At 41.4% G+C, this 16,980-nt stretch overlaps 1 protein-coding gene across 1 annotated transcript in view; it reads left to right on the top strand.

Annotated features, from left to right (window-relative positions):
* LOC124136267 (glycine receptor subunit alpha-2-like) overlaps positions 1-16,476 on the top strand; it is a 29,484-nt gene extending 13,008 nt beyond the window's left edge. Inside the window, exons 2-8 of the mRNA XM_046502137.2 lie at positions 4,442-4,542; positions 6,832-6,899; positions 7,865-8,085; positions 9,594-9,676; positions 11,745-11,882; positions 12,667-13,022; positions 14,632-16,476. Of these exons, the coding sequence (XP_046358093.2) occupies positions 4,442-4,542; positions 6,832-6,899; positions 7,865-8,085; positions 9,594-9,676; positions 11,745-11,882; positions 12,667-13,022; positions 14,632-14,898 (1,234 nt within the window). The 3' untranslated portion in view covers positions 14,899-16,476. The remainder of the gene's footprint in view (positions 1-4,441; positions 4,543-6,831; positions 6,900-7,864; positions 8,086-9,593; positions 9,677-11,744; positions 11,883-12,666; positions 13,023-14,631) is intronic.
* Positions 16,477-16,980: the final 504 nt, after the last annotated feature.

Genomic DNA, 16,980 nt, shown 5'->3' with positions numbered 1-16,980 from the left:
CTAATACCGATTTAATCATGCTAGTCCACTGAGATACCATGCCGCAGTTTAACATGAATACCCAACTCGGACACAGTATACTGATTCCGAGACGACCAGTCCTCATTTTAGTCCCTTAATGCCGAGCGCCAGGCAGGGTGACTGTAGTGATGGAGCAGGCAGATGTTGCCACAATACTGCCAGCTTGTATTTGTTGCATCAGCAATCATCGCCTACGTTAATGGCACTACATGAAACGCAAATGTTTTGACACCAATGCTTGTTAGTACAATCTTGCAATAGGGATAAAAAAAAACCGTGAGGGTCTTCCTGTACAATCTTGGAATATTCTCACAGTCCATGATTGTACAAACAATCTTAAGATGTTAACGTCACTATATATGCCTTTGTAGCTGACGGTTCACGGCCTTGTTTGCTGCATTTCGTAGCGAGGCTACTGCTGTTTGACGGTGGGTGTGATTCCCCTCTACCGCTGGTGTTGGCAGTGTTTCAGCTCCTTGTCTACCGGGTATCAGCGGGTGTAGGGTGTGGTGGTGGCAGGTGACCCAGTCTACAAGGGTTGCAGGGTTGCCTCCCTTGGGAGTGCCAGAAACCTGTGATCGTGGGCTGGAATCCCTGATAGTTCCTGGTTATATTTCAAGTTTTGTCTGTACCAGACATCGTGGGTTCCAACAGAGGTAAACGCCCAAGACCTGCATTATTTTGGACTTTCCTCACAAACCTATCTGACAGTCAATGATATGACTGAAATGCTGTTCATAGTGGAGTTAAAACACTCTCTCACCGAGGGACTCGTGAAGATCCGGGTTAGAAGGGGTCTTCAGCAACCTGTACTTGCCGTAAGAGGCGACTAACAAAATCGGGTCAGGCTCGCTGATTTGGTTGATGCATGTCACAGTATCCCAATTGCGTAGATCGTTGCTCATGATATCAATCACTTTTTTCTGGTCGAGACTGGATTATAGTCAGACCGCCGTCATATAGCTGGAATATTGCTGAGTGCGAGCTTAAACAAACAAACAAATAAACACTCACTGAAGAAAAGAACGCAAACACTTTGGATCAGATACAGATTAAACGTTTTGCCCGAATAATTGCACATGACAAAGACTTTGGGAAGCAAACACTCCCTAAACAATGGCAGTAAAGTGTTGTATTTGAAACACCATCTATAATTCACAACACGTATGCGCTTTGAGTTACCCCATTAACAGACATTAAATTTGGATGTGATTTCTGTCACAAACCAATACGACCATGTTTCTCCTTGGAGTTCTAGGCTAGTTTCTTGAAGCATGTGCGTTCATCTTACATAAGTTATGCATGAAACGGTTGATTGAAGGATAACAAGTCATAAAGTCAGGGTTTGTTCCTGGCATTGTGATATTCCAGTCAAAACAGTTCGGTGGAACTTCTTGAATTCGTCTTTGACTGGTTTAAGAATTTGTCGGGTGAAAAAGGGGTCATTACTATGTTGACATTTGGATGTGTTGGTATGGCATTTACTGGAAATATTAATCAATGTTTCAAAATCATTTTCACACATTTCTGTAACATTATTATCTTTCAAAACGGAATGTTCTCCACAAGAGTTGGAACTTCACGAATTCAAACCGTCTGACTCATAAATCTAACATTAATCTTACTTGAAAAAATAACACTTTAGATACAAGAGTGAGTGAGTAAGTTTGGTTTTGCGCCGCTTTTAGCAATATCACTGCGGGGGACCCCAGAAATTGGCTTCACACATTGTACCCATGTCGGTAATCGAACCAGGGTCTTCGGCGTGACGGGCGAACGCTTTAACCACTAGGCTACATGACCGCCCCTATGGATGCAAGAATACTGGTGAATATTATATTGAAGGATCGAATGACTCAACATAAACAGAAATGCTATATGCTTGGTATTGTTATATGTTGGTAAACCTCTTTGTATTGAGACGAAAAACGAGTGCAGTTGAAAATGGAATGAGTATAATAATCGTCTAAAATTGATGCAGATCTTATTTCTTCATCATTGCTCTATTTCTCCGTGGAAAATAAGTTTAAATATATAAATGAATGATTCTGATTTAAGTTCCGATACAAACTTCTAGACTGTGAGCATCTGTCAAGTTTAATTAATCAAATAAGTATGTTATGAAAGCTATTGTTTTTTTGCAAAGTGTGTTACATGAATACATTATGTACACAATATGTGTGAGTCTGAAACATGAATGCATTATGTACACAACATGTGTGAGTCTGAGACATGAATGCATTATGTACACTATGTGTGTGTGTTACATGAATACATGATGTCCACAATATGTGTGTGTGCCAGATGAATACATTATATACACAAAATGTGTGTTACATGAATACATTATATACACAAAGTGTGTGTTACATGAATACATTATATACACAAAGTGTGTCTTACATGATTGCATTATGTACACAATGTGTGTGTGTGTAACATGAATGCATTATATACACAATATGTGTGTGTAACACGAATGCATTATGTACACAATGTGTGTGTGTGTGTAACATGAATGCATTATGTACACAATATGTGTGTGTAACATGAATGCATTATGTACACATTGCATTATGTACACAGTGTGTGTAACATGAATGCATTATGTACACAGTGTGTGTGTGTAACATGAATGCATTATGTACACAATATGTGTGTGTGTAACATGAATGAATTATGTGAGTGAGTGAGTGAGTGAGTGGGTTTTACGCCGCTTTTAACAGTATTCCAGTTGCGGCGTGTCAGCTTAATGTGGATGGAAAGCCCGAAGTGATGCAGGTCTTAGACGTTTACCATTTAGGTGAAACCCACGAGCAAGGGTATGGTGCTGACAAACCTAGAAACATAATCGGGGCGAACCGGGATTCGAACCCACAATCATAGGTTTCTGGCGTGCCAAAGGGACGCAACTCTGCACAGCGAATTGCGGCGCCCTAGACGACTGGGCCACCCGTGCCCCCGAATGCATTATGTACTCAATGTGTGTGTAACATGAATGCATTATGTACTCAATATGTGTGTGTGTGTCTTACATGATTGCATTATGTACACAATGTGTGTGTGTGTAACATGAATGCATTATGTACACAATGTATGTGAGTCTCAGACATAAATACATTATGTACACAATGTGTGTGAGTCTCAGACATAAATACATTATGTACACAATGTGTGTGTGTGTTACATGATTGCATTATATACACAATGTGTGTGTGTAACATGAATGCATTATGCACACAATGTGTGTGAGTCTCAGACGTGAATGCATTATGCACACAATGTGTGTGAGTCTCAGACATGAATGCATTATGTACACAATGTGTGTGAGTCTCAGACATGAATACATTATGCACAAATTGTGTGTGAGTCTCAGACATGAATGCATTATGCACACATTGTGAGTGAGTCTCAGACATGTATGCATCATGTACACAATGTGTGTGAGTCTCAGACGTGAATACATTATGCACACATTGTGTGTGAGTCTCAGACATGAATGCATTATGTACACGATGTGTGTGAGTCTCAGACATGAATGCATTATGTACACAATGTGTGTGATTCTCAGACATAAATGCATTATGTACACAATGTGTGTGATTCTCAGACATGAATGCATTATGTACACAATGTGTGTGAGTCTCAGACATGAATGCATTATGTACACAATGTGTGTGAGTCTCAGCCGTTGGAGTTTATCCTCCAATGCGTTCTCGGCATATGTTATTTCATAAGCCATTCGTGACAATGATTGAGTTGGGACAAGGAGTTCAGTTATTTCACGTCGTGTCAGTTTCACAAGGAAAGAAAAGCCCAAAGTGATGCAAGTCTTAGACATTTACCACTTTGGTGGAATCCCGCGAACTCGGTCTAGAGTGACCGATACAAATGATAAAGCGCTGTGAATATATCTTGGACATGTCGGTCTCATGATTGTGTGTCTGAATGGTGTCAATACAACGTCGTTGGCAGATGTTAGGGTGCCATCACATATGCTACGAGGCTTCTATATGTCCTATGCATAATGGAAAACCTAATGTTTATATTTTTTCTTTAAAAATCCGTCTAATGGATAGGTGAGATTGAATGGGATTGCGTGTGGATGTGGCTGCTTTAACATACCCGACTATGACACAATACACGATCTCCGAGCTGACCTGGCCTTGGTTTATCTCTTATACATACTGAGGTTGGGACGTCCTCGGATCTTTGTTTAGCGATAGCGAAACCAAGGATCTGATTTTAATGAGATTGAATTAATCATGCTTTTACAGAAAGACCATGAGCCCATAGTATTCCATTTCAATTGCGGTGGTTGATGAGTTCGAATTCCAAACATTTCAGGGCTCACAAAGAAGTATTGATCGATATATGAACGACAGGTGCGTATGTGATACGTTCATTTCCTATGTTTCAGAGTAAGCTATGCAGGCAACGACACCTCCGTTCGGTATCTGCTGACTCGCCTGCTAGATGAATCTGTGTATGATCCAACCATCAGACCACAAGTGACCCCTGGTCAGTTGCAAGGCCAGTCATGCCCTTAATCGACTCTGTTTTTGTTTAACTTACTACATTATTATTATTATTATTATTATTATTATTATTATTATTATTATTATTATTATACGCTTGTGAGAAATTGTACTGACTTGAGCCACTCACACGGGATTCTTGGAAATATTATATTAACAGTAAACCAGACAAGATTACTTCTCTCAGTACGTATACCATATGTTATACATGTCCTTAAGGCCTGGACAAAAACAAAATATATTGTCGGTTTGGTGATCTTTAAGATGCAGTGATTGGGGCGTGAACTCTTTAGTTATGATAACCGTTAATCACAGATAATGAAAGCTGCTGAGTGCATTCTGTCTACGTTCCGATAAGGTCAGATCTAAATAAATAATGTACAGGACAATCGTAATGGTCTGTCTCTTCTTGACAATATTTGTATCGATTGCTGTGGTGTCCATTTCTGACACTGTGCTTTGTTCTTCCTGCTATGTCAAATGCCAATCTACAGTAACTTACAAACACGGATATCTTCACTGTCATGTTGGTGCACGTGCATCAGACCTGGACCTTCAAACAATGGTAGTTTATTTATAGATAACGGTTCGGAAATGGTTAAGAAATCATGTTAATGACATCTGCAAATATGCATACCATCAGATGACATATATAAGACAAATCAGTAGGTAGGTGGACAAAGACTGGCCAATGCTTTGTCCTTGCATTTGTCAAATCAAGATTCAACTATTACATGGCATTCAGCACATTCATCTGGGCATATGCGTGTACAGAATACAGCTGCCAGGCTCATCACATGGTGTCGAATGCGCGATCACATAACACCGGTCCTCAAAGAACTGCATTGGCGACCAGTGAGACAGAGAATCGCGTTCAAGAAACTGGTAAAATGTCTACAAATCATTCCATCGTCTGGCTCCATTGTACCTACAAGAACGTTTACCAACCTGAACGGACATTGCGATCTGCAGGCCAACAACAGATGGTGGAGCCATCAGCTCAGACAGAACACATTTTTATATTATCATTATTATTATTAATTACAGATAAAACTAAATACCACAAAGAGGGTTCGCGTGATTCTGCTGTTTAGGCTCAACATCTACCCATGTCCATTGTACCCTCTACAGCGCAGACAGCGAATGGGGCTTCTCCCAGGAAGCTCTGCCAGGATACCATTCCTTAGTTTAACATGGATACCTCAATAATAACATTTCGGAGAACGTGAACATTTTCCAAATCGTTAGCCTTCTGCATAACCGAGAGCGTGAGTCGGGCAGCAAACCCAAATACTCTCCCAATGTCAGTCAACAGATTGGGAGGTACCAAACCTGAGGCACCGAGAACTACGGGGAGTCGGACAACGTGATACTTGGGATGCAAACGTGACATTTCGTAAGCGAAGTCCACATATTTGCCATGTTTTTCCTGAATGTTTGAATCATGTCAGTCACATCATGTCAAAAGGGACAGAGAATTTGATGATATAAATGATTTCCTTGGATTTATAAAAAAAACAAGGTCAGGTAGTAGTAGTATTAAATAATAGAAGGGTTTTTTAACATGCTCCAAGGAGAGGTTCAACTAGTGATCTATAATGAAAGTACGGACCAAATTGTGTACAAACCTTGTGTAAAATGGTTTCTCTTTAACTTGTTTTAATCTTCCAGATCCAGACCACGATTAATTAAAATTTTATATATTCTGGTGAGTTAACTCGATATGAACTCGCTGCAAATTACACATTGATAGACAGTTATGCATCACAATTTCAAAGTGGTAAAACACTCAAGTCTCACTTTATCCCTTTGGGTATTTCAATGTCGAGTTAACGAACATCTAGCTTAATTCTGTGACAGTCAAACGACTGATATTTTCACTTAAGCAATTTAAAAAAACGCCAAAACATTTCAGTCATTGTACAATTATGCTCCCGTCAGAATGACTAAAACTTATTAAGAAGTTGAAAAGCATGCTAGGATTAGAAGACCGAAAATGAAAAAAATATTATACATTGACTTTCGTTTTCTTTCTATCCTATCATTTTCAGTCACTGGGTGATCAAATAATATACTAAATGGGAAAAATTAATGTAAAATGACGTTGGCGTTTTGTAAATTGCCCAAGTGACAGTTTCGGTCATTTTACACATTGGTTGTAACAATGTAACATCCCAACAACAGTGTGCCCCCATATGTCTCTGTGTTGTGACTGATATGTCAACCTGTCCCTTCATGGTGTTGTATTCTACTACTGTTCATATGTTTACAGGGTCACCGACAAAGGTGAACGTCGACGTGTTGATGACGTCCCTAGGCCCGCTGAATGACTCCGACATGGTAGGCATAGGGACTACTGCTTTGGGCAAAAAGGGGTAGGAGTCAAATAAATCAGCTTGGTCGCACAGCTGTTTAATGCTGACAGGCTATTACTGAAGATTCATATCAGGTTTTGTGTGCAGTGCTAGAACATATAATTAACACACTCAGCAGGTAGTAGATATAAAAATGTATTTGTTATATTCAATGAATTCAAAGGCTGTATTTGTCGTAGTGGGTCCTAAATTACCTTTAAATTTCATGAAGCATTTTGCTTGTATTTTCTCAACGCCATTCTTATAAATCTGAACAATAGAGACTCGAGAGCTATTTGAGCTTATTCAAATGGAACCGTTCTGTGTGGTTGTCTTTCTTATTGATTCCTTTTCTATCGAAATCAGATTGAAAACATAACAGACATGCGTTCTTGACAGAACACGCCGAGGCTGTTTAAAGCCTCTTCAGGGAAAGGATAGGTCCCAAGTACCCCTTGCTAAGAGAAGTATTTCTAGATTCTTTAAAAAGTGTACTTGTATTTGAACATGGTTTTGTCATCAGGAAGCCTTTTTAGCAATATATGATGACTGTTTATCGCAAAAGGTGAGGTGAAATTGGGTTTAACGTCGCGTCCAAGATTATTGCACTTATGTGTGTGTGTCGCTGCTTGTACTGGTCCGGACTGATGCCGATTTATAGTGCTAGCTTACTGAGATACCATGTCGCAGTTTAACATGAATACCCCACTCAGACACAGTATACTGACTCCGAGCCGACCAGTCATTGTTTTAGCCCCTTAATGCTGAGCGCATTACCAGCGCAAGTACCATCTTTTAACGTCTTTTGGTATGGCGCGGCCGGGGATCGAACCCCGGACCTTCCGCTCCCCGGGCGGACCCTCTACCGCAAGATCACGGAGGCGGTCGCCTTGAAACAGATTCCAAAAGGGGCGTGATGTTGATAATGCAGACTTTCCTGGTTTGTTCCAGGATTTCTACACCACGTTATTCCTGCGCCAAGAGTGGAGGGACCCGCGTCTTTCCTTTGACAGTTTCAACACCAGCATCGTTGTCAGCCACAAACGTCTGTCTCAGTTGTGGGTGCCAGATCTGTTCTTCCCACAAACCAAGGAGGAACGCAGTCACGATCTGACGACACCCAATGTCCTCATACGCCTGTCTCCTGACGGCAGTTTACTGTACAGCCTTAGGTACTGTCACACCAAGTAGCTTACAAGCACGCAGTTAGGCTTATACATGTAATATATGTGTGTGGAGTTATCTGCATTTCGAGACAATCGGAATGCCTACATCAGACTATTGACCCGATATGGATTACACAACAACAATTAAACATAGCCATCGAGTCACACTCAAAGGCTGGAAGACCTAAACGTAGCACGTGGCCTAAATACGTCACGGTAATTTCGCTTTCTGCAAACGTCAGTAGTACACATATTTTGAGTAAACGTATCTCGCAAAACAAACTATTACTCGAGTTCACGTTGTATAGACGTAAGTGTGTTTGTTGCACAAAGCTTGCACCGCTGCTGTTTATGAAGTGGTCGCTTTCTTGCTACCTTTAAGTTATGTGTTCTTTATTCAGGTAACTGAGTTCGAATTACAAATAGAGATTTGAAAGGAACATAGCATGAATAAGATATATACCGCTTTACGCAGTGACAATCACTGTATTTCTACCCCTGGGAATTTCGAGTACGTCCTCATGGCAGTAACAGCCGACTGGAATGTAGACTGGGTGATGACCCTCTGATGCTTGGCTGATTAGGTGTCACTGTTTTGTGTGTATGTTGTTTAACGCCGCACCCAGCAATATTCAAGCTATATGGCGGCTGGGTGTAAATAATCGAGGATGGACCAGACAATCCTGTGATCGATATAATGAGCAACGTACCACGTCGCTTGGGTACGATGGCACGCAATCACGCAAATCAGCGAGCCCGACCACCCAATTCATTATATATGTCGCCTCTCGCGACCAACATAGGTTACTAACCCGGCGTCGTGATGCATGTGCGTCATTGTATCCCGACGGTGTTGAGTAGTACTCATGCTATCAATCAGTGGTTTGCATTGTTCAAAGTTGATTTTTATAGGCCGCGGTCATAGTATTACCGTATGCAACGGAAAACAAATACCAACCAGTATATTTCTCACTGGTATTCTCAAACTTATTTTCCATGATGTCTTCAGCAAACACTTAGGCACGCGGTGCGCGATCCCATGGGATTGTTACGTTAAGTAGGAATAAATATAAATTATTACCATGACAACGTTCCGTTTACTGTGCATCGATAAGAGTTTTTAATGTTTTGTGGGGCTTAACGCTCTTCCATGTGATGGAGCAAAGATAGAGGTAAACTACATGTGTGTTGCACTGAACAATGTTTCAAGTTAATATTGCCTAAGGATGTTATAATACTTCACATAAACGTTATTCGGTAACAAAAGCGCACCAAGTGTGTTGCAACCCTTCTCCGACACCAACCGATGTTGAATTATAATCGATGTGCTAAATAGAAGAGAATACCTGTTAGTGGCATACATGTCGCAGTAAGTAGGACGCTGTTGTTACAAGTGCGAGGTCTTTAACGTGATGCTACTGCTGTAAGGCTGTTCACGCCCTGTCCCCAGACATTACAGGGTGTGGTGTATAGGGCATGCTTCATGGTCATGTTCGATATGGATGTAATTGCAGGCTCACCCTTCGACTTCGATGTTTAATGGCTCTGGAGAACTTCCCCCTCGACGTCCAGACGTGCAAGATACAGATCGAGAGTTGTGAGTTGTCCTACTGTCAGAATACAGTATCTGAGGTTACAAGGTCGTAATGACGGGGCTCTGTGGAGAGTTGCACCCCTTTGTAGTGCAAGGATTCCCTGATCGTAGGTTCTCCAAGTATGTAATGGGCCTTGGTATGTGATCGCCAGGCCCTTGCTCGTGGGTTTCACCAATTCGTGACGAGTGTCTCTGACCTGTCGCACTTCGGACTTTCTACCCTCATGAATACGCCGTTATATAACTGATATATGTTTAAAGCGACGAAAGACCAAACTTACGCACTCACTATAATTGGAGCTAGTCCGCATTCTTTAGGTGAAAGGTGGTGTCATATTTAACGTTTGGACGAAGAAGCAACAGGTGGGTGGGTCGAGTTTCACCCCGTTACTGGACAGTATTTCACCCAAATGAGAGTATGAACAAGAGATTTTAGCCCGACTTAAAATAGGTCGCAGACGTTTACCACGTTTGTTGAACGGAGTGCGGAAGGTTGGTGGTTGGATTCCCGGCCGCGTCATCCCAACAGACGTTGAAAGATGGTACTTGTTGTTACCCTGTCTGGCGCTCGGCATTAAGGGGCTAAATCAAGGACTGGTCAGAGTGGGGTATTCATGTTAAACTACGGCATGGTGTCTGAGTGGGCTGGCATTATAAAGCACGCACGCACACACAGACAGACACGCGCACACACACGTACATGCACGTCCCTATATAAGTAAATAATCTTGAACTCGATATTAAACCCCATTTAACCCCACCTCCATGTTTAGGCAGTGATTCTCATTGATGTATGTCTGAGATTCCAACCTCCAATCAGCGGATCCAGTCAGGAGACAAAGACAAGAGTCAAGGGAAATAGCGGCGCCTTGGTATGCTGGGCTGTCGTGGACCCATGAAATACGAATTTATTTTAATTGTTGAATGACAGTTACAATTCTGTCAAAATGTCTCGTACATTGTGGCGTATAGTGACGTATCGAGTTCCCATCTCAATAATTCAAGTTAGTAATTAATATTTATAGTTATAGTAATGTTTGTTAATTGTTTAATTTTCGCCACAACCAGCAATATTCCAGGTATATGGCGGCCTATAAATGAACAGGTAACCATATGCTACGATGAACCGAGCTGTTCAGAGTTTCGTCCCTTGGTCACACCAGAAACCTATGCTCGTGAGTTCGAATCCCGGTTTGCCAAAATTATGTTCCAAGGTTTTTCAGCAACATACCCGTGCTTGTGGGTTTCACTAAGTGGTAAACATCTGAGACCTGCATCACTTCGGGCTTTCCTCTCACATTAATTTGGTCTGCGTGATATAACTGGTGCACTGTTCAAAACGACGTGAAACCAAGTCACTCACTCACTCACGCACGCGGGGTCGAGTACGATGAGGAATGAGGAGCATTCAGCCATGTCACCGACCTACAGCTGTCCACCCAATCCACGAAGTCGCCAGGTTACATTTAGGGTGCTGGGAACGTATTCTAACCCTGAAACCCAACGAGGTTAAAGTACTAATGCAATTTGTACGATACCAAATCCATTTATTAGAAGCAAAAATTGAAAAACAACACGAGGGGAGTGTCATCGGGTTCTTGTTGTTTTCATAGTTGTAGCAAGTTATAATGCAAAGAAATGACAATCCGCCATCAGATTTCAACAAACTGACAAGGCAGAATTGATCCCCGCCTTATGCATTAATCGGAAGAGTTGAGACAACATTTGATGAAGTCATGATCAGTGCTTCAAGAGCATATCCATAAGTCGATATTCAAGTAATGGCTTCCTGTCTGTTAGATACGTTGACATGTATATTTCGTGATCGTATTATATCCACGTGGCTGTTGGTTGTATGTTCACTAGACGCGCGAAAACAGGGCATCAACAGCTGGGCACGACAAAGGTGCGCCTATTGAAGACAAATGACATCAATGTTAAATAATAAGAGCTCCTCGTATAATCATTTCCAGCATAAACGTCTTAGTCTATAATGGTTGTTGTACAACAATACCTTAAGCCAAGCGGGTACACATGTTGGAACGTGTATGTTGTGTTTCCATTGTCTCAGACGGACACACGCTGGAGGATTTACAGCTCGAGTGGTCCACGTCACGTCAGACGGTTGATGTACTTCCGGAAGCGTATCTCCCAGACTTCCAAGTTGTAGGGGTGAACACCACTTCCTGCAGCACGGGATACGCCACAGGTATTGTGACCATGCTTTAGTTGTTTGATCTGAGTTACACCATGAAAGGCCCCAGTAAAACTTTCCAAAGGTTTTATGGGAGATCTTGGCATGTGTAGGATTCCAAATTTGAAGAATCAGTGACATAATGGCCGATGCTATTCCCTTTTTTGACACATATAATATATTCCCGTGATTGTTCAGGTGAACAGGACTTGCCCTTGTATGTGTTTGTGACGGGTCCAAGCGGTGGGGAAGAACGCTTTCACCTTTTTGCCTGTAGTGGTGGTGGTGCTAGTAGTTCTAGATGTGGTGGTAGTAGTGGGGAAAGTCGTTTGTTTGTTTCTTTCTTTCTTTTCCTCAGTGAGTGTTTGTTTGTTTGTTGTTGTTTAACGCTACACTCAGCAATATTCCAGCTATAAGACGGCGGTCTGTGTAAATGATCGAGTCTCGACCAGACAATCCAGTGATTGATATCATGAGCATCGATCCACGTAATTGGGATTGATGTGAAAGTCGTAGAAGTGGTAGTAGCAGTAGTGGTAGTAATCGTAGTTGCAGCAACAGTAGTAATAGTAGTAGTAGTAGAAGTAGTAGTAGTAGTAGTAGTAGTAGTAGTAGTAGTAGTAGTAGTAGTAGTAGTAGTAGTCATCCTAAGCGGTTGTTCCCACTCTCCTTACTTGCTGAATGTATGCAATATCGGTGCTCTCATTTTGTGGATGACGTTTAATTGCTTATACTATTCTGATAAAAAAGCATGTATGCACACTGATAAAATATATTCCTACATAAATTAATGTTTCAGGTGCATTCCCGTGCATTTACGCGGAACTTGTTCTGAGAAGGGAGATCGGCTTTTACATGATCCAAACATACATTCCCACAATGCTTATCGTCATGTTGTCGTGGGCCTCGTTTTGGATTGACCATGAAGCAGTTCCGGCACGAATATCTGTCGGCCTACTCACTGTACTGACGATCACTACGCAGAGTTCCGGCGCCCTGTCACAGCTCCCTAAAGTTCCATACGTCAAGTCCATCGACGTATGGATGTCCACGTGCCTTGTGTTCGTGTTCGCCTCCTACATGGAGTACGCTGTGGCGGCTGTCCTCACACGGAGATACAAGAAGGCCATGATACTCTTGCAAAACCATAAATCCGTACGTAAACGTTTTTCATCACACATCCCTTTGTATGCATAACCGCTGTATCATTGCCTATCTATATTGTAATTAGCATATATTGCACCACCGCGGGACGCACCACAATGGCCATCGAACCTGGATCACTAGCTTCGCGAGTTATCGCTGTAACCAATAGGCTACTCTCAACTGTCATCCACTTTTAAGGCTCTGAAAGTCACGCTGTGTGATGGTCTTGAGCGTACTAAAATCCTATGACTGTGCGTTCCCAGGTTTCCCCACATGATGATATATATCAGCGATGACACCGCGAAAAGGATACGCATGTCCTGCCCTACCGGTAGTTTCACATTAAAGTAGCACAAAACACCCTTCACAGTACTGAATACCCTCTACAGTGTGTTTTATACTCTTTGTTTCAGTATTCAGTTGTGTCCCTAGACTCTATGGTCGTGGTTCGAATCCCAGAAAGTCCTCATTATTGGTTTGTCAGAGCCATATGCGTGATTCACCAAAGTAGTACACGTGTACAACTAGCATTACTTGTGAATTTCCTCCCACATTAGGCTGATAACGATTTCAAGAGCCTGTAGCATTGTTGGCGTAATATCGGATGCGTCGTTGCCTTTGTTGACTTAGTAAACAGATCGCTGTTGACTTCGTATATACATTATCTTTGACCTTACATGCGACAGCCAATTATTGTTGACGCCATATTGACACTGTTAACTTCTGTTAAACACACCTTATCCATAACTTTCATATTCAATAGTTAAATGCATGTTTACCTTGTGTACGAAGTCGTGTTTCTGAAAGTCATTTAATAAAATCATATATATAATAATCTATACACAGGGCGTATGTTATTGTATGTGATGCCCGTCAGATCAAATGTTGTTAAAGTGTAAATCAGCTAGTTATGGGTTGCTTACAAAGACTTTGTTGACATTATTAAAAGGTTTATCATCCATGGCTTGACAACGAGCATATACTTGTGGGAAGCCTCGCACATGTATTTGTTGAACAGCGATCAGGAAATGGAATGAAAATTGGCGGCACGCACTTTTCACGTTTTAGAACACTTCTAAGAAATATGAACCATGTTGGTTGACGATATGTAATATAGGCTTGCCGCGTGTGCCTACAGATGGGAGAGATATGTTATGTGTGGAAGCCAGCAATTCATGTGAACATCTAAGGAGAGAAATTGATTTTCCCCCTCCCCCCAAGAATACACGACTAGACGTTCGATAAAGCTATTCAGGACTCCTTTTGTGGTGTATTGATGATGGCAGAATTAATCACATGTGAATTGCGTGTTAACAACAACTGATTAGAAAGTTGTGATTGAAAATTACATTGATTTAATTTTAACATTGATAAATCTTACCACCATAACAGGACACAATATCATTTAATGAGATCAGTATAATTTGCAACAGTAAGGAAGCGAACATTGAGCATGGGCTTCTGAAAAAATGTATTTACATATAAATGATTAAATAACTACTTGCGGGAATATTAGATGCTCAGAAAAATGTGTTCATCAAAATTATTGTTGGGCTCCCGTGGCAAATTCTCTACACACGTATATACATAAAATAACGTCTTCCAGTGTTTGTTTCAGAGTGTGCAGAGAGTCAGTACAGTATCTAGCAGAACAAGGTCCTCTGAAGTGAAGGAAAATGGCGTCAGCAACAATAAGCCGGATGCTGACAAGGATTCGACCGATGATTCACCCACGTCTAAGGACAGTGTTAGGTTACCATACCTGTGTCGGCAGGATTATGGCCGGAGATTGGAGAAAATATCAAGATTCCTTTTTCCAGTGTCCTTCATCATTTTCAACATTGGCTATTGGACATCATACATCATCATGTCAATACGCTCATGAAATCGACATCTTGCTTCATACACCAGCATCTATGGCAAAAGTCCCTGTACAAAAATCCAGTTAACCAGTCAAATTACCATGACCAAGAACTAAGCGATCGTTCCTTTGAACGTCGTATTATTGACATTTTCTTTATTTATGCTAAAGAAATGTTGTAACAAATATGATATTGGTTACAACACATCTTTAGATATGAGAAGGAAGGTCGGCAAGCAAGAATCGTGGGGTTAACAAGGAAGCTCTGTAAAGACATTACAGACTCAGTACATAATGTATGTCTTTACTATGATAAATGTTTATATACTTCACCCTTTTTACTGTCAGAGAATGCATTTACCCTTTCTACTGCCAGAGAATAACAACAGAGATAATTTGTATACTGTTTGAAGATCGTGCCCCGATATTTTGAAGAAAATAATTAATGAATGTTTTGTTCCTGTCTGAAATGTGCAATAGTGCTTGGCCTATTTGTCTTCGATCTCCTTTTATCTTGGCATCAAAGATTCGTTCCAGCTTTCAACTTTCCCTATGGAACAGAATTACCTGTACGTGCTTAAAACGCACGCAAAGCGTGTTTTATTCTCATCATTTGTAAAAACATGTAGCTTTCCAGTTTAATGTTTGTGAATGATAAACACAAGACACATGTTCGATTGTTCTACATTAACTGTACAGTGTAAATATTACAATGTCGTCTACCGGGTGCCGACAGAGCCCTTGCATTAATGTGTTAGCTATGAGATGGGATTATACAACCACGCACAGGAGCATCAGCTATACCAGCGACCGTACACCGGAATATGTTCACTGACCTTGTGAAGCAATTGTGGAAGTGGATCGAGTGATAATGGGTTTATAACAGTGCAGTCATGTATAGCAACGGTGCAGCGTGACATGGAGAAGGCGGGACATGAAGAAGACGCCTTGACATGAAGACGGCGTAACATGAAGACGGCGTGACATGAAGACGGCGTGACATGAAGACATCGTGACATGAAGACGGCGTAACATGAAGACAGCGTCACATGAAGACGGCGTGACGTCAAGACGGCGTCACATGAAGACGGCGTCACATGAAGACGGCGTAACATGAAGAAGGCGTGACATGAAGACGGCGTGAAATGAAGACATCGTGACATGAAGACGGCCATTTTTAACGTCTTTCGGTATGACGCTGCCAGGGATCGAACCCACGACCCTCCGCCCTCCTGGAAGATGCTCTACCACAAGACCAGGGAGGCGGTTGATGTGGAAATATAACCTAATAGGTTGGGTGTGGCACCTTTTGTGAGTTAAGTTAGAATTATGTGTTTTTAGTGCAACATACATGCTACTCTTTCGAAGGTGTGGCAATCAAATAAAAAAGAAGTCGTTTGTATGCATTAATTACATGACATTCACGGTGCCTGAGTGTATGATAAGTGTCCAGTATACCTCTTGGTGCTTACCCCGCCTTCATTTTCATCAGTCTCCTCTTCGTCCATTTTATTGCATTGTATTTGATTTGAATTCGTCCATTTTTTATGTGATTAATTCATATGCATTGTATTTTGTTTAATAAAAATGTTTTTTTAATCAGAGAATTTTGTAACATACACACACTGTGCTAGCTCGTGAAATGACGAACATTGGGTTACACTCATCACGTGATCAATGACATAGATGTGTAACATAACAATAAGCAATCTTTCGTCTAATTTAACATCATTAATGCGCATGTGTGATTTTAAGTTCGGAATGGTAGATGTTTCATTCTGATACGGGCAGCATGGTGGCGTTCTCTCGTCACGCCTAAAGTCCGGGTTCGATTTTCTCTTTTCCTGGTGACCCGGGCCCCCTGTAATACTTCTGCCATTGTGTTGAAAGCGACGTAAAACCATACTCACTCACTCACTAACGCACATACGTAAAGTCATCGTGTCTGTTATATTCTGCAGACAGTATTGTCCCCGACTATTTATGTGAAAGGGGATTAAAAAATTCGGGCATAAATATCGACTACACATGTTATAAGGAGTCCACCTGACTCGATAACGTTAATAGCAGAAAGAAAATAGATGATGCCATCGTCATTTACTTGCA

Source organism: Haliotis rufescens, unplaced genomic scaffold, assembly GCF_023055435.1.
Source record: "Haliotis rufescens isolate VD_foot unplaced genomic scaffold, xgHalRufe1.0.p SCAF_22, whole genome shotgun sequence".
NCBI classification, from domain to species: Eukaryota; Metazoa; Mollusca; class Gastropoda; order Lepetellida; family Haliotidae; genus Haliotis; species Haliotis rufescens.
This window is presented reverse-complemented; position numbering and strand designations above follow the sequence as displayed.